Source organism: Macrobrachium rosenbergii, chromosome 45 (genome assembly GCF_040412425.1).
Source record: "Macrobrachium rosenbergii isolate ZJJX-2024 chromosome 45, ASM4041242v1, whole genome shotgun sequence".
Classification (NCBI taxonomy): domain Eukaryota; kingdom Metazoa; phylum Arthropoda; class Malacostraca; order Decapoda; family Palaemonidae; genus Macrobrachium; species Macrobrachium rosenbergii.
The window spans coordinates 30,744,289-30,760,274 of record NC_089785.1 but is presented as its reverse complement, the minus strand read 5'-3'; the positions used below and the strand labels follow the sequence as shown (position 1 = coordinate 30,760,274).

At 44.9% G+C, this 15,986-nt stretch overlaps 1 protein-coding gene across 1 annotated transcript in view; it reads right to left on the bottom strand.

Moving 5' to 3' along the window:
* Window positions 1–15,968, bottom strand: part of LOC136829862 (chromatin assembly factor 1 subunit A-like) — a 33,200-nt gene extending 17,232 nt beyond the window's left edge. Inside the window, exons 1-3 of the mRNA XM_067088876.1 lie at window positions 15,781–15,968; window positions 10,800–10,856; window positions 450–1,968 (exon numbers count right to left, since the gene is read on the bottom strand). Of these exons, the coding sequence (XP_066944977.1) occupies window positions 450–1,968; window positions 10,800–10,856; window positions 15,781–15,802 (1,598 nt within the window). The 5' untranslated portion in view covers window positions 15,803–15,968. The remainder of the gene's footprint in view (window positions 1–449; window positions 1,969–10,799; window positions 10,857–15,780) is intronic.
* Between the last annotated feature and the right edge of the window lie 18 nt (window positions 15,969–15,986).

Here is a 15,986-nt window from a genome sequence, read left to right as displayed (position 1 = left end):
AGCATTTTACCCAAGACTTTCAGGTAGTTTTCTTAAATAATATTGGGAAAAATTAATAATACTAATAATAATAATAACAATACCAGGACAATTTACTGAGTGTTTCTGATCATTTTTTGGTTTTGGATATTCTTGACATTGGCATGAAAGAAAATCATAGTTCTACTAATAAGACTTCAAAAAGGTTGAATTATTCAGGAGGATTCTTCTATTTCTTTGTGCTGATGCTGTCAGTGACATCATGGGGTGACTATAGGGGGTCTAGATAACTTTTTTAAGATGGTTGAGTTAAACCTTTTTAGACTTAATTCTCACGTTTTGGAACCAGTTACTGATGTCTTGCAAGGTGAACTTATGAAATTATGACTTTACTGTAAAAATAAAATGACAAAGTACCAGATCTATTAGACACATGCTACAATAAAGATAAAATTTAATGAGGGACTCACATTGATCCATTGAGAGAGGGCTGACTTTTTGCTTTCTTCGTGGTTCCAAAAGGTCTCCCTCGGCCTCTTTTGGGAGCATCTTTTCCTTGTGGTGTGAGGGACTTCTTCCCAGTTCGAGCAGCGGACTGGGAGTCTGTCGAAGCTTTGTCAGGATCCTCTTCGTCTTTGGCCTCAACACCAAGAGGCTCTTTCCTACTCTCTCTCTTTTCATCGACAGAGTTCTCTTCAGTCTGAGAACCAGAAACGGCGTCCTCAGAATGGCCTAGATCAGAAGTTGACTTTCTGCTTTTCTTAACATTCGGTGAGCTGTCGTTCTCGGGACTTGTGAAGCTTTCGTTCTTCGACTTATTCTTTGAACCCGCAGGCCTGCCCCTCTTCTTACCGCCTTCTTTCGCAGTTTTCTCTTCCAAAAATTTCTCTTTTTCCGCGGGTAACGAATTACTTTCAGTTTTACTGGGCGTTCCAGCATCATCGTCGCTCCTGCAGGAACCAGTTTCTGGAACATTACTTGTCTGTGATTCTGAGGCTTCTGTTTCCTCCACAGACTCATCAGCTTTTTCCTTCTCGTCACTTCTCTCGACTGATCCGACGGAATCCTCCCCACTCTCGCAAACGGCACTTTTCGGCAATTTCTGCGGACTAACATTTCTCTCTTCCTCCGAATCTTTCTTCTGTCCAGGTAAGGTCTCGTCGATGTTGCTTTCAACCGAGTCCTCTGAATCTTCAAGTTTTGAAACCGACTTTCTGCCTTTCTTACCAACGGGGGAACTGCCTCCACAAGGACTGGTAAAACTTCCGTCTGTGGATTTATTTTTTGAGCCAGCAGGTCTGCCTCTCTTTCTGCCCGCAATCCCTTTCGCCTCTTTCCCTACAGAAGGCTCATCTTGCACTGACATCAACTTCTTGTTATCAGTGCTTTTGGAAGGAATTCCTGTTGCTGACTCTGGCTCTTCCTTTTTTTCTGGTGATTTATTCTTCTCTTTCCCTTTCTCATCATCTTCATCCTCCTCAACCTCCTCTTCTTTGTCCTGCACTGAATCTTGGGACTCTCTAACATCTGACTGTAGCGCTGCACTGTCACTTTCAGGCAAAGATGACGCACTTTCAGCAACTTCTTCCTTATCCTTTTCGCCGCGGGAGCCTTTACCCACATCCAGGGAGGTGTCAAGATCTGAGACAGACTTCCTGCCCTTTTTAATTGCAGGTGAGCTGTCGCTCTGAGAACTGGTGAAACTCTCATCCTTAGATTTGTTTTTTGCGCCGAGAGGTCTGCCCCTCTTCTTACTCACAACCTCCTTCCCTGCTTTCTCCCCAGATGGTTTCTCCGAACTCAACGCGCTCCTCTCTTCCACCACGAGGTTTTCGTCCACTACTGTGATGTCGGCATCCTTAGTTTCGCTGCGGGGTGTCTTCGGGGTGGCCCGGGAAGAATCCGAGCCCGAGTGCTTCCTTTTCTTTTCGCTTGATTTTTCATTCTGCTTTGGGCTCTTGTTATTGACTGGCGCAAATGGTAATCGACCTGCGGGAAAAGCAAATATACTTAAAATATATTTAATCATTAAAAATAATCCCATAAATAATGTGACATTAACACAGCCTTTAACATCAAGCTATAATGTCAAAAAATGCAGAAGAGCTGAATGTCATTTTATACATGAAACAAAGTACAGTCCTGTAACCTCAATCACAATAAAAAAAATAAGATACAAAATGAAAACACTGATGTTTACATCATTACAGCCTTGGTGGACTGCTGAACAGTGCCCAAGAGACCTCATGAACAGAAGGGGAGAGACCACTAATTAGAACAGTAGCCGGATGAAGCCCAACAGAAAGGCCCCTGGAAATCACGAAGAAAGTGAACAGACTTGCACCACAAAGCATTCCAGGCGGAAAACACATAGCACAAAAGCGTGGAGAGAATCTACTTCTTGTCTAAACTCGCATAAGAAAATCTGTTGTGTGAATGTGGAAGACAGTGTTGCTCAGGCTGATGATGGCTGGAAAAACGGTTAACTTTCATTTTTCATCATTCTCATATGGAAACATTCTTACAGCAAACATCCACATAATTGGGACCCTATATCTTGCATAGTTTTTGAGATACAATACATTTTACATGTAAAACATTAAATGGTTCACTGCAAAAATCAAAAAAACTCAAGTAAGAGTGCAAACTTGTTCATTTCTCTAACAGTTTTTTTATGCAACGTTGAACTCGAATACTGCACTGTTACCATATAACATTTGAATTAAGGTCCAGTCATCACAGAAGCATTTCATATCCCTTTCAGCTATAAGCCTTAAAACTGCAATTTTTAAAAGTAAATTGTATTTTTTCTAACTATACAAACCCGAGGTCCTTTACATTAGGAATTACTTACAGCGAAGCTGGACACAGCCGTTAAACTCTTGAACAAGGTGGTTAGGCAGTAACTACCATCAGGTAGGTGGGGAATACCCAACTGCCCAGATGTAAACATTCCAGTTTGCCTTTTGGTCCAGGTTCAGATTGAGGGGTGGCATGAGGCGGGCATAAAAATGTAATGTAAAGGACCTCAGGTTTGTATAGTTAGGAAATATGCAACTTATTTTCAAAAATTGTGATCTGTTCCGACACGATATACAAAACATCAGTCCTTTACATTAGGAAGACTCACTGGTTTGAGTAAAGAATCTGAGTGAGTCTCTTGAGCTAAGTGGAGTTCTGCACACCTGGACTATTCCTCCTGGTTGAAAGAGCGAGGAGGAGTACCTGAGCCTCTGACATATTGATCGGAGTGTAGGAACTGCAAGATCAAATGTCAGATACTGGACCTTTTAGCATGAGTGAGGAAACTTAACTCATACGAAATAGGCTGGAAGGATCTAAGAGTCGGAGACAGTAAGGAAAACCAAAGATAAGGTTTTCCTTATTGCCAGTCTCTCCTTCCTCCCCTTGCTAGAGGAAGGAGCAGAATTGCTTCTATGATTCTAGAAGAAAACTGGAACAGGGTGCTCGATGTGTAATCTTACTGCATCAGACGCTAGATCCAGCAAGTATTGGTTTGATTCCTATTCTCATTCCAAAGGAAGAGAAGTAGGAGAGGCCAGTCACTCTCGGTATCCTCACTTCCAGAACCAACACCTTAGGCGAGATGCCACTTGTCCTCTTGAAGGAGCTGGGTAAGAAAAGACAAGGGCTTGTTGGCAGCCACCAAGGACCAAGGAAAAAAAAGGTTCCAAGGGCCTGCGGGCAAGACCGAAGGAAGAAGACAAGGTTGTGGTCTATGAGACCACATCTTGCTTCCAGACAGACAGAAGGTTCCGGAATGTGAGGGATAGACCAAGCCATTGACTTTGTGAGCTCTTGGGTGGAAAGTACCAGTATCATCATCGCCAGCTGCTGAGTACCTCCTTCGATCGCTTCATGAAGCCAGAAGAAAGATGTGTCCTTAGACACTTCTTCCTTGGGAGAAATAATACAGTACTAGCAGAAACGTTGACGATATCCAGGTTAGGAATGTCAAGCCTTTTCGGAAAGTACCACAGCTCCATAATAGGACAAGGTAACAACTGTTCTGGATCATCAATACAAAGTCCAAGGAGGGGAACAAGAAGTACTCAAACTGCACAATAGATGCTGAAGAATTTGGAGCCCACTCACGACATCCAAGAAGGAGTCGAGGTACTGATCCCCTTCACCTGTTCCTCTATCTTCTACGCCAAGGCCAGAGCGAGATGAGAGAGGGCACATCTCTGTCCGAAGACTCTCGTAAGGGCGAGTGCAGAACACGGGACAGGAACCCTAAACAAGAGTCACATGCCACCTAGGGAACAGTTCCCTGGGACAGCAAGACTGAGGAAGCTTGTAACCAGTACCTAAATCTCGACTGAGGAGAGAAAATCTTCAGATGAAGACTAGGTAAAGGGCATTCTTCATAACTGAAAGGGAGAGAAAGACTAGGTCAGAAGACGAGGAAGTCCAGACTTGAGAGCGACTCCGAAGAAGAAGTTCTGTCAACGACACCAGCCAACAAAGTCGGATCCAGTCCCTGGAACAATGTTTCAGAGGACTTTAAAAGATATCCAGCTATATCCATTGCCGCTCGGTGAGAAAGCCTATGCTTGCAAGGAGAGCTGGAAAGTCTCCCAGTCCTGAACACACAGGGATGTACTGCCTGAAAAACACTTCTTGTGTAGCTGCTACAGGAGGTTGGATCAAGCAGAACTCTTCTCTATGCCTCTGAAGCAGAGCTATCAGGTCGAAGGAAAGCGAAATCTTCCAGCATTTGTCTGTGAACAATGCATGTGAACCCCTAGTGAAATAGACAAATACAGAGGGATAAACTTTGATATCGATGTTTCCCAAAAAGACAGCATGCCTCACCGTAGCGGACCCTGGGTCTGGTACAAAGGAGCGAGAAAACTACCAGCTTTGTTGTGCCAGGAGGCAAACATAAAGACAGTAGGGATCTCTCAGTTGAGCGGTCTCTTCATAAATCTTCGTGAAGAAAAGAGTGAACAACATGTTCCATCCCAATCACTCAAATCTGAGGATGAGCTCGCCTACCAATGCATCCCCACTGGGAATGTATCTGGTTACCTGACCTATCAAGTGCGATATAGAACACTCGAGTACCTGCAAATGTCAACAGATGAAACAGGAGGAAAAAAGATTCCCTCTTGTTTGTCAATGTATGCCACTACTGTGGTTTTGTTGTTCAACGAAACCACTGAGTGTCGCTAAACTCATCCTGAATTCTCAGAAGGCCAAAAGGCTGCCTTGAGTTCAGGATGTTGATGAGAAGGTACTAATTCTCTCAGTCACACACCTTAAAGACAGTGTCTTACAGGTGTGCGCCTATCCCTCGACCGGTGAATCCGGGAGTAGACACACGACATGAAGAGAATATGCTAGCATATTCGAAGGTTCCTTCAATCAAGCATTAGCCTAACTCTTTCCTCATATTTCAAAGAGGAAAGAAGGATGGAGGACTGGAAGCAGACCTCCTTCATTCTCCACCATGGGGAAGCTTCTGCAAGATGACATGATACCAAGACGACTAGCTCTAGCCGGGCTGGCATTTCCTGAATCAGAAACACAGGAAAGGAAGCGGGGTGGAAGTTTGATGAAAAGAACTGCCGAGACCCAAGGGAAATACTGTAGATACTTCTCCCGAAGGAATCCATTCCCAAGTCTCGATAATGTTGCTGCCAGGTCCAGAGACTCGATAAATATCATTTCATCCATGCATCTGCAGTAGGAGAACTTCTGCCCGGTCGATACTTCTTTCTCTCGTCCCTTCTGTCCTCCTTCTTTATGGAAAAGAGGATGGAAAGAGACACAGTTATGCAGACTTTCCCAGAGGGAAGAAGAGGGCTATGTGTTCCGCGATCTTCTTCTGAAGCCTGGGGCTTCTTAGGAGCTGGGGAGGGTTGGCTTAAACTTAAGGTCGAGCTGAGATGACTAAGACCCACAGGTCTTGGCCATTGTCCAAAGGGCAAGGCAGTGCCCTGGTACGAACCTTGATTACCATGGTATCTAGCAAATCTCTGCAAAAGAGAGGCAGAACCAAGTAAGGTTCGTCCCTAAGGGCCGAGCCAAGTTGGGACTTACGAAACCGGAGATTCAAAATAGGACAAAGTCCTTCTTAGCACCAGGATTGCCCACAGACTGCTGTCTGGTATAGGAAGACCCACCCCCAGACAGGACTAGTCTTCAGAAGGCAGGGTTCTTTCCAGGTTCTTTCACAGCAAGGAGAAGCAGAGAGAGAACCCAGTCTGGGTGAAGCAGAGTCAGAACAACCTGCAGTCGGCAAGACCCCTCCGAGGCAAAAAGAATTCGTTCTCTGTCGAGACAAGGGAGGAGCCTGGTGTCTCGACCTGAATGAACTCCTTATCCGAAGAAAATTATTCACCTGGTCAAGAACGCTCTCGCAAGCAAGGACTGCAGCGGCCCCCGAAACTCTTGGCCCCTTCAGGTACTGCAAGGGTTGCGAGTGATTAAGATTCTTCATTGGGGAGCAGCAGTCCTGTCCCAGGGATCCTCACGCTGATGAATCAGCATGAAGTTCTCCGAGGAACAACAACAAACGCAACTTGAAGAGGAAGACCTTTGCTGCTTCTGAAGCGTGAAACTCCTGTACCTCTCCCTGGAGGGAGACCTTGACAGATCCCAAGGAACCATCCTCAGCTACCTGGTTGTACCAAGAGACAATCGGGGACCGACACCCAAAGCACACCAGGCAGCCAAACTCCAAAGAAAGACAAATTCATCGGAGCTCTTTCTGTCAGTCTTGCGCCTCTCGGAACAAACAAGAGGAAAAAAGAACAGGTGAGGAGAAAGAGTACCCCTACCTATCCTGCCAGTAAGACCAGCAGGAGAGGCGGACTGTAAGCAATGATCAACTGAAGGAATTATTGCCACACAGGGGAAGAAGAGAGCTTGTGCCGTGGCAAAGTGCTTTCCTGGAAAGAGCAGAAAGTTCACTCGAACAGTGCCAAGAACCCGATTCAGAAAAACCAAGCAGGGCTGAGCTGAGCAGATCACACGAACGTGATCCAGACTGGGTGGTAAGCGGTGGACTGGGAGGCAAGCAAGGCGAGCCAAGCTGAGCTGGCCAAGCCAGTTTCGTGAACAAGACCAGGGGCTGGGCGGGGCAAGCAAGCTGACCCAATCGCAGGAACACAATCAGAATTGGACAGGGCGGGACTCACCTATCATGGACTAGCGCTAATTTCCCGAACCCCAAACTCCAAGGCTGAGGCCCCGCGAGAAGGTTCATGGGGGAATTCTGTGTCTGCTGTCGTACATGCTTGAACCCTAAGGTTCAAGACACGAGGATGAAACCCAGCCAAGCAACTGAAGCAGCTGGCGGGCAGTATCGAGACACCTGGGTCTCGGCACTTTCTCTCGTCCTGTGCCTCTCACCAGGAGAGCGCTCGTGATTCATAGATTCGAGCGACCTACGAGACTCCCAAAAATCAGGAGTGGCTGCTTTCAGTTTCCTATGAAATTGAAAAGAGCCAGGCACAGAACCAGTTTTAGACGCAGACTTCTAAGACTGGCAACGAGGGTGCGGCCTCTTGAGGCTGTGCTCTCCCATGCGCCAAAAAGCGAGACCCTAGAGAAGAATGCAAACCAGTTCCCGCTCGTTGCCTCCCAGAGGAGAGGCAGTCCCTTAGAAGTCTTGCAGGACTCCCGAAGGGAACCTCTTCCCTGCTTCTTTTGGTGTTCGAACCGATAAGATCGAGACACCAGGCTGGGAACCCGACCGAGCACTGGTAAGCACTCGGGGAGCACTTGCTGGGTGCCTCGGCCCTTTCTCTCACGCTACTCCCAAACTGGGCTGGGGAGAGCACTCCCAAGACCAGATCAAGTTACTCAATATTCCACAGAAGCTCGAGCACTCGGAGCAGCTCGCAAATGAGCGCCCAAAGCAGCCCCCATCTTAGAGGCGGAACCTCTAGGACTGGGAACGGGAGCACAAACCTAGGTCTGCGCACCCACAGCTCCCAAATCACAAAACCCAGAGGTGTGCAAATCAGTTCCCAAACCCGAAGGTCAGGAAGAGCCAAAGAGAGACCCACTGCCTCCTCAGAAGGAGGCAGTCTCTAGATGTCCAAAGGACATCAAGAGGGAAGAAGCAGCCTTCCTCTCATTTGGCCGATGGAGGTCTATCCAGTTTCCCAGGACCCCCTTCAAACCTCGGGAGAGGAAGGGAAGAGGCAGCAGAAGACAAAGTTGAAGATAAGCTGAAGACGTCGGCTACCTCCAAAAGGCGACTTCCTTCATCTTCACTCCGACATCTTCTACAGGATGGTGGACACAAAACATCGTAGCCTCCAGGGCAGCTAGGCAGGATCACAGCGGAAGTGGCCCAGGACACAACCACCAGGAGAAGCAGCAGTCACAATCAGGACAGCCAATGCAGAAGCTACAGAAGCGGTTCGGAAGGCAGGAGCTACAGCAACAGCCAGGAACGTCACATGAATGTCACCAGCAAAGACAGGAACGATCCAGACGGCTGCGGCAGGAGACCAGGAGCCGCTGCCCAGAGACTTGTCGCCGAGCCAACAGGAGCAATAACACAGGAAACAGCAGGAGCAGATGGACCACAGATATGCCAGAGGCAGTACCACAGCATACATAAAGGCCAGCAATGACAGCAATCAATCCACATCAGCAGGAACAGAGTCGGAACAATCCCAACGTGGATCTATGCCATTCCAATCAGGTACTGTGATCAATCCCGAAGCAAACGCTACGAACGTCGGGACTCTTTCAGGCAAAGATATCCCAACTGAGATATCCAGCCAACTACTGCTGTACCTACAATGCTCACTGTCAACCGGAAAGTAAAAGCAAAGATGATTAGTAGAAAGAGACTCCTCTCGCTCCGAGGGGAACTGCCCTACGCAGTGAGAGGAGGCCCCTGAGAGGAGGTCGCCTGACCCCCCGCACTGCCCCCTCCTCGCAGTCTTCGCCTGATGAGTGAGCGAAGAGGGCAAAGTGGAGAGATCTCTCCCAAAGGAGAGATAAAAGAAGAACCTACAGGGAGAGAGAAGAAAGGAGGGGAGGCCACCAAGGGCGCCATGGAAGTGAAACTTACAGATGACACCTGCAACCAACCCCCCGCGCAACTCTCCATAGCGCAGGCAGCAAAAACAACACTCAGCACAAGTAGAAAGGAAGTAGTCATGCCCTTGTACATGGAGGGTGGGAGCCCAAGAAGGGGAGCAAACCCTTATGTCCTGATCAATGAAGGGGAGCAAAGATATTACGTCCCAATCTAATATGTCCAAACATACAGGGAACACTTTCAGTATCTAAATATAAAGGGCTACTCAAAGAGAAGCATTACCACTCAGTTACGCCCCTCTAAATACACCCTTGGCCATCAAACCCAAGACACAGATGCAGGGGAACAACAGCCTATGCAAGGCTATCACAAATCGTGGGTTTGCATATTAATAAATATCAAACACACGTAATATATACACAAAAATACAGGAAGATCTCACCGGGATAATAAAGAGCTTAATGACAGTCAGGCAAAGAGATCCAGAAATATGTCTGCAACACACGACGGCTGAAAGCAAACTGGTGTTCCCGCCTACCTGATGGTAGTTTCTGCCTAACCACCTTGTTCAAGAGTATAATGGCCGTGTCCAGCTTCGCCGTAAGTAATCCCTAATGTAGAGGACCGATGGTTTGTATATCGTGTCGGAACAATTTCACTTTGCTGAAAACCTTTTCTTGTGTACCATTCAAAATAGGTGTGAAGTAGAATGTAGAACAGGTGTAACCTCAAAAAGCAATGGTCAATACGAATTGCACTGAAATAACAGCAACTCATTTTTGTACTTCTTGTTCACAATTATTATGATCATTATTCAGAAGATGAACCTTATTCACATGGAACAAGCCCACCACAGGGGCCACTGACTTGAAATTCAAGCTTCTAAAGAATATTATGGTGTTCACAAGGAAGAAGAGGAAATAAAGGGAGATACGGAAAGAAGAGATCTCTTATTAAAAAAGAAAAAAATTAGTTAATAAATTAATAAATATATAAAAATGTATTAAAATGCTGGGAGTGGAGCATTAGAGTAGTAATGCATTGCATCATCATCTTTTGTTCCAACTGCACATCATTAGTTGGACAATGGTGTGAAGGAATAAAGGACTGGAACTATGAAGTGTTACAAACATTAGGAATGATTCTCAGTTCTGTCTTTTACACTATGTTTAATCTTTAAATTTACTGCCGACTCACAAAGTAAACAAAAGAATTGGTATAGTTTTGGGACAATGAAACACATGCAGGGAAGAAATCAAACTCATAAAGAAAGAAAGGTATATTTAATTTTGAAGAAATCAAACTGACAAAAGAGTACCACACTAACTGTAATAAACTTTAAGATGAGTTCTACAGCACGGGACATTTACTGCATATTGGTCCTACTGTTCAGTAAATCTGTTTGCTCTCAGCAAGAAAAGGGGATCAGGGATCAACTGAGAATGTGAAAGATCTCTGTTAAAGTACAACTTACGAAAAAGTGACAAACAAGAGACCATCCGTTGACGGTCCAAGTCACAACTGAAAATATTAAGAACCACTCTATCCCAGAGAGATAAATCTCTGGCAGAACCGGACATCCATACAAAGATGCAAATTCCAGACTGATCAGTAATTAATCTGTAATTTGATGAACTAGACTGCATTTCCCAGTTGAAACAAACCCTTAAATCTTTACCTTATGGCAATACGAATAGAATACTCTTCGGACTGAATTACTGTACAAAAACATACAGAATGCAGCCCCAAGATTATGCTTACAAGTAAAACGAGTTGAATAACTTACTTTGTTTCAACTTCTTTAATGGTGGACTACTGATTGGGCTTTTTTCCACTGATCCAACTGAAAAGATACAATTTAAAGAATTAAACATTAGATTAAACAATGTCTGAAAAACCACGCTATTTTGTTACATTTTAATTAAATATTAATAATCAGCTAATGAAAAAAGATATATAGAAGTGTGGTGGAATCCCCACAAAAGTAAATCAACTCATACAAAATAATTTGGTTCACAAAAAAGTAGAAAATAATAAAAGAACTCAACACTTACAAATGACCTTATAATTGTAAAATCAAGATCATTTACATTTTTTTAAGATAAAGAAACCTGAAGTCTTTTAGAGATTAATGCCTGCAAAATCCAGTGGCACCTTGAGTTTGTGATTTGTCCCTACAAAAATACAAACCTACACCTACATGGAGACTCGCTCCTTCAGTGGGAGGCATATTCAGGTGAGCATGACTGGGGCTGTTCTCCCAACCAGCTTGTCAGACTCCTGCAACCAACCTGTCAAACCTAGCATATGTGGTGCCAAGGAAAACAGAACCCTGTTGTGGTAGGCTAAGTTTGGGTTTGTATGATGAAAGATGATTTGTGTGAATTGATTGTTTCGTTTTTATTGTGATGTTTTTTATGATGTTTATTTTGTGTTTTTGTTATGAATGTCTGATGTATGTTTTGATGTTTTTTTTTTTATTTGCAGTTTGGATTGAGTGTGATACGGTAGAGTAATTGGCTTCCCTTCGCCTGAACCGGAAGAGGAAACTGTTGGGTCAGGCGAAGGGGAGCAGGGTTGGATGCAGAGGTTGGATAGGCTGATGTACAAGATGGTCAGCATGCAGGATAAGTTGGAGGAAGCCCAGGTAAGGGAAAGTAATTGGGTTGCTAGAATGGAGGGAATGTTGGGAAAGGAAGTGAAGGCGCTGAGGCAAAAGGTTCAAAGGAGAAAATCCCTAAGAGAGGGAAGGGGTTGTTAGGTAAGAGTAAGGGAGGACTCGCCTTTGATGAGGGCAGTGTGAGTGAGGTGGATGAAAGTGATAGGGAAGACAGTAGTGAGAAAAAAAGAGGCCAGGTTTTGAGGTATAGTTCGGGCTCAGAAGTTGATGAGCAGAAGAATGAAAGTGGAAGTAAGTAGTATTAGTAGTAGTAGTAGTAGTAGTAGCAGCGAAGGTTTGAGTGAGGCAGAAGGGAGAGGCCAAAACAATGTTCCTGAAGGAGGTTCCCCAGACTGAGAAATTTAACATCGGGAAAGGAAGAGACGCATATGAGTTTTTCGGTGAGTATGAGAAGTAGTGTAGGCAAAAGTATGGGGAGAATAAAAGTGTGTGGATGAAGCAGCTGGGAGAGTTCTTGGATGGGCGGTTGAAGATGTGCTGTGGGAGTATGTGTGAGGGTGAACCAGGGTATGAGTCAGTGAAGGCTAGAGTGATTAAGCAGGTGAAGAGAATGAAAAGGAGTGTTGTGTCCAAGAAGGATGATAAGTTTGAAGAGGCCAAGATGAAGGCTGGAGAGGAAGTGGGCTTGTATGCTCATAGGCTGGAAGCATTGGCCAGAAGGAAGGAAGTCTGGAGAGGAAGGAATTGAGGAAAACAAACACCTAATGTGGAAGTTCTTGACCACTGTCCCTGAGAGGATTAGGGTCATTTTAAATGAGAAGGGAAAAGATCGGAAGCGGTGGCCGGGAAAGCACCTAGATTGGGATGTTTTAGAGATCCTAGAAGATATTAGAGTAGATGAGGATGAACCAAAAGAAATGTACGCTGGGTCTGAGGTGGTAAATAGGACATAAAAGGACGCTTTGGTGAGTGAGGAGCTAAGTGTGATGCGAGCCTTGTTGGAGAAACGTAGGAAAGACCGGATAGAAAGAGGAAGAAAGAATATGCAAGTGAATGTGGGTGTAACGGGAAAAGGAGCTTGAGCAGAAGCCGAGAGAGGTTTAGGAGTGGAAGTGGGGGTAGAGTGAATAGGAATATGAGGGAGAGGCAGATGGGAGTGAGTAGTAGTAAGGGGTGTTTCAGGTGTGGAAGGGCTGGTCATGTGAAAGCAGATTGCAGATGGGCCAGTGGCGAGTGTTTCGGCTGTGGAAAGAGGGCATGTGTTGAGGGATTGACCGCAAGCGAAAGAGTTAAAGTATTTCAGCTGTGGAAAGATAGGGCATCGAGTGAGAGACTGCCAGAGTGGAAGGAGAGTAGGAGTAAATGGAAGTCGTTGTGGAAACTGTGGAATGAATGGGCACTTTGCCAGAACATGTAAGAACCCTCAGAGTAAGTGTGAAGGATGTGGAATGGAGGGTCATGCGAAGGAAGTCTGCCGTACCAAATCCCAACCTCAGGGAAACTAAGTGTGAAAGGGATTTACAGTGGTGAGCCCTCTGGTATGGAAGGGATAGATGTATTGCATGTGAGAGAAAGGTTTGTGAGTTGGAAAGTCTGTTTTGGGAAATGAGTAGATCGTTGTTTGTGTGTTAGGGTAGAATGTGGTGAAGTGTTAATGAAAGCGTTGATTGATACTGGCTGTAGCGGAAATGTGGTTTTCAGAGAGGCATATGAGAAAATAAAATAAAGCGTAGCACAGAAGCAGGAATGTGCTGGATATGTGACAGGGACTGGAAGATTGGAAGTAAGGGTGTGCACGAGGTTTGTTGAGTCAGTTGTGGTTGCAGGAATAAGGCTGATGGAGGAGGATTTTTACATTGTGGACAGAGTGAATGATAAGTATGACACGTTGCTGGGGTATGCATTTTTGAAGGAAAAAAACATGAAAACATATATCAGACATTCATAACAAAAGCACAAATATAAACAAAAAAAATCACAAGCAACAAAAACGAAACAATCAGTTCACACAAATCATCTTTCATCATACAAACCCAAACTTACCCTACCACACTCCCCCTTACTAAAATAAAGGAAATCTTGTTTCCCTTTCTTCAAAATCCCTTTCTTACCACCCACTCATACTCAGGAACTGGACCTTGACTTCGGGTCCATGGCAGATAGAGCGGACAAAAAGGGCCATAAACAGAGAGGATATAGTGCCAAAACAAATTTCCAATTTGGCCTACAACTGACCAAGAAAACTCCAAGAACCATCCAAAAACTGCAAAACAGAAGCATGGTTGGTACAGGGGTTCAAAAGCCAGAGTGGAAGCAGTCATGTCCTTGTGCAATGATCACTTTTCTGGAAGACCAGTGAGGAGTGCATGAGCCCCACCACTCTCAAAACACATCAGAACTTGGCAGTGTAGGTGAAAGCTGGGTCCTTCAAATGACAAGAGGCCTATTTCTGCAGGTCGTGGCCTGCTTGAAAGCAGATCAAAGACAAACTTCAAAATGAATGCACCCTAACTCAACCGATCCTAAGGTTCTGTCCCAGACCAGGCCAGTGGCCATTGCTATACCTGAACCCCAATATGCGACATCATGCTTAGCAACAGCTGAGCAACTCTTCCGCAGAACTACCAACCTATCTGTCATTTTAAAATGGAGACTTTTCGGCTAATGTTTTGATACTAACCAAGGACTACTTTGCTCTACCAATGGGCTCCAGTGGGCAAAGACAAGTATAGCCTGAACCAGACCAGGCTAGGGACAAGATGGCCTTAATAATACAGCCCTGCCAGCTTCCGTTGCAAATCTTTTCTAAGCCTATCTCATGACCAACATTATCTGCAATTACCAAAAACCTGGAATGGTTTAAGCCTACAACAGGAACTCACAGTCTAAACCTACTATACCACGTCACTGATGCTCTTGTAAGTTAGTTTACCAAATAATAAAATTTAGCCTAACCCACATAAGCTGAAATACCATACATTTTGCAAACAAAAAAGAAGAAAAAGGTCTGGTAATATAAATGAAGACTGCTAACAATCCCCTCTAATTCGTTAACAACCAATTTACTTGCAAAATGGGTGCCATGTTTAGTACCAGCTCCTTGGGGGATGAACTTATAACCATAAACAAAAGACATTAACATAAACAACAGGAGATAAATAGCCTATTCCAGTCGTCAACCAGCAGGTACCAGTTTTACCCCACTGTTTGATAATACCAGCCCCTTAGGGATGAACATGAAAACATAAAAGACGTTAAATACCACAAAAATAGGCACGACATACAAATAACCAAAAGGCAGTAAAGACCCCAGTCGGCGACTGGTGTGAATCAGGCTGCGGTAGTCGTCTTCAGTTTTACCATACCATAAAAAAAAGGCAGTCTGGGGGTAGTGTGCAGAGAGATGGGATCAGGCTCTATTGCGACCTCCGAGCCGAAGCTTAGCCCACATTTCCAATGTTTAGCGTTGCTTGGGGGGGCTAGGGAAGGTGTAGCCCCCACCCGCCATACCCAGGTCAGGGCATGGTGCCCAAACGTCAGATTAAGAAGGTAAGGTCTGGTTAGGTCAGGAGAGGGCATTCTAGGAAAGGTCAGGATCGTTTCCATCGGGGAATTGTGTCCATTGCAAGTGTTCCTACAGTTAAACCAGCTTAGGGTACAGGGCATACGGGCTCGGTGCCCTTTGCCCAGCTCTGCCTTAACCGTACCCTTACTCTCTCACAATTGACATTATCAAAGCCTCGAGTTAAAAAAAGGCTTTTGTATAAGTAACGAAGGCTTTTAAAAGAACCAAATAAAAGTCTGTTATTGTCAAATAAGAAAAGGTCGTCCATACGCTAACCGGTCAAGGGTCAGCAGCCTGCGGGCCCATGGGCCCACTTGAACCCTACGAAATTTGAAATTCAAAGGAAATTACTAACGGTAATATATGTCACAATTAAGACAGAGTATAATGGGATAAAAAGAGAACGAAAACAACTCTTATATATATATATATAAAATAGAACCGGGATCATTTTAATAATCGAAACCTCGTATAAAGGTCACTTTTAGCACTTTCCACCTCCAAAGTAGAAGACGAACACTTCTTCCCACTTCACGAAAACACTTCATTACTTCATTTTCCAGCACTTCACTCATGTCTTACCGATGACGCAATCGTCACTCATCTTCCCTCGAAGTGGAGAAGTGATTTAATGGAGGAAAATCCAACTCGGGTGTCGAAAAAGATGAATGAAATCAGATGAATTTGACGTCCTCTTCCTCTCGCGTCTTCTTCTTCCTCTCTGTCATCTCAGCTGTTCGCGCGCCGGGGAAATTTCGCGGGAAGCCTCCTGATTGGTCAAAGCGGCC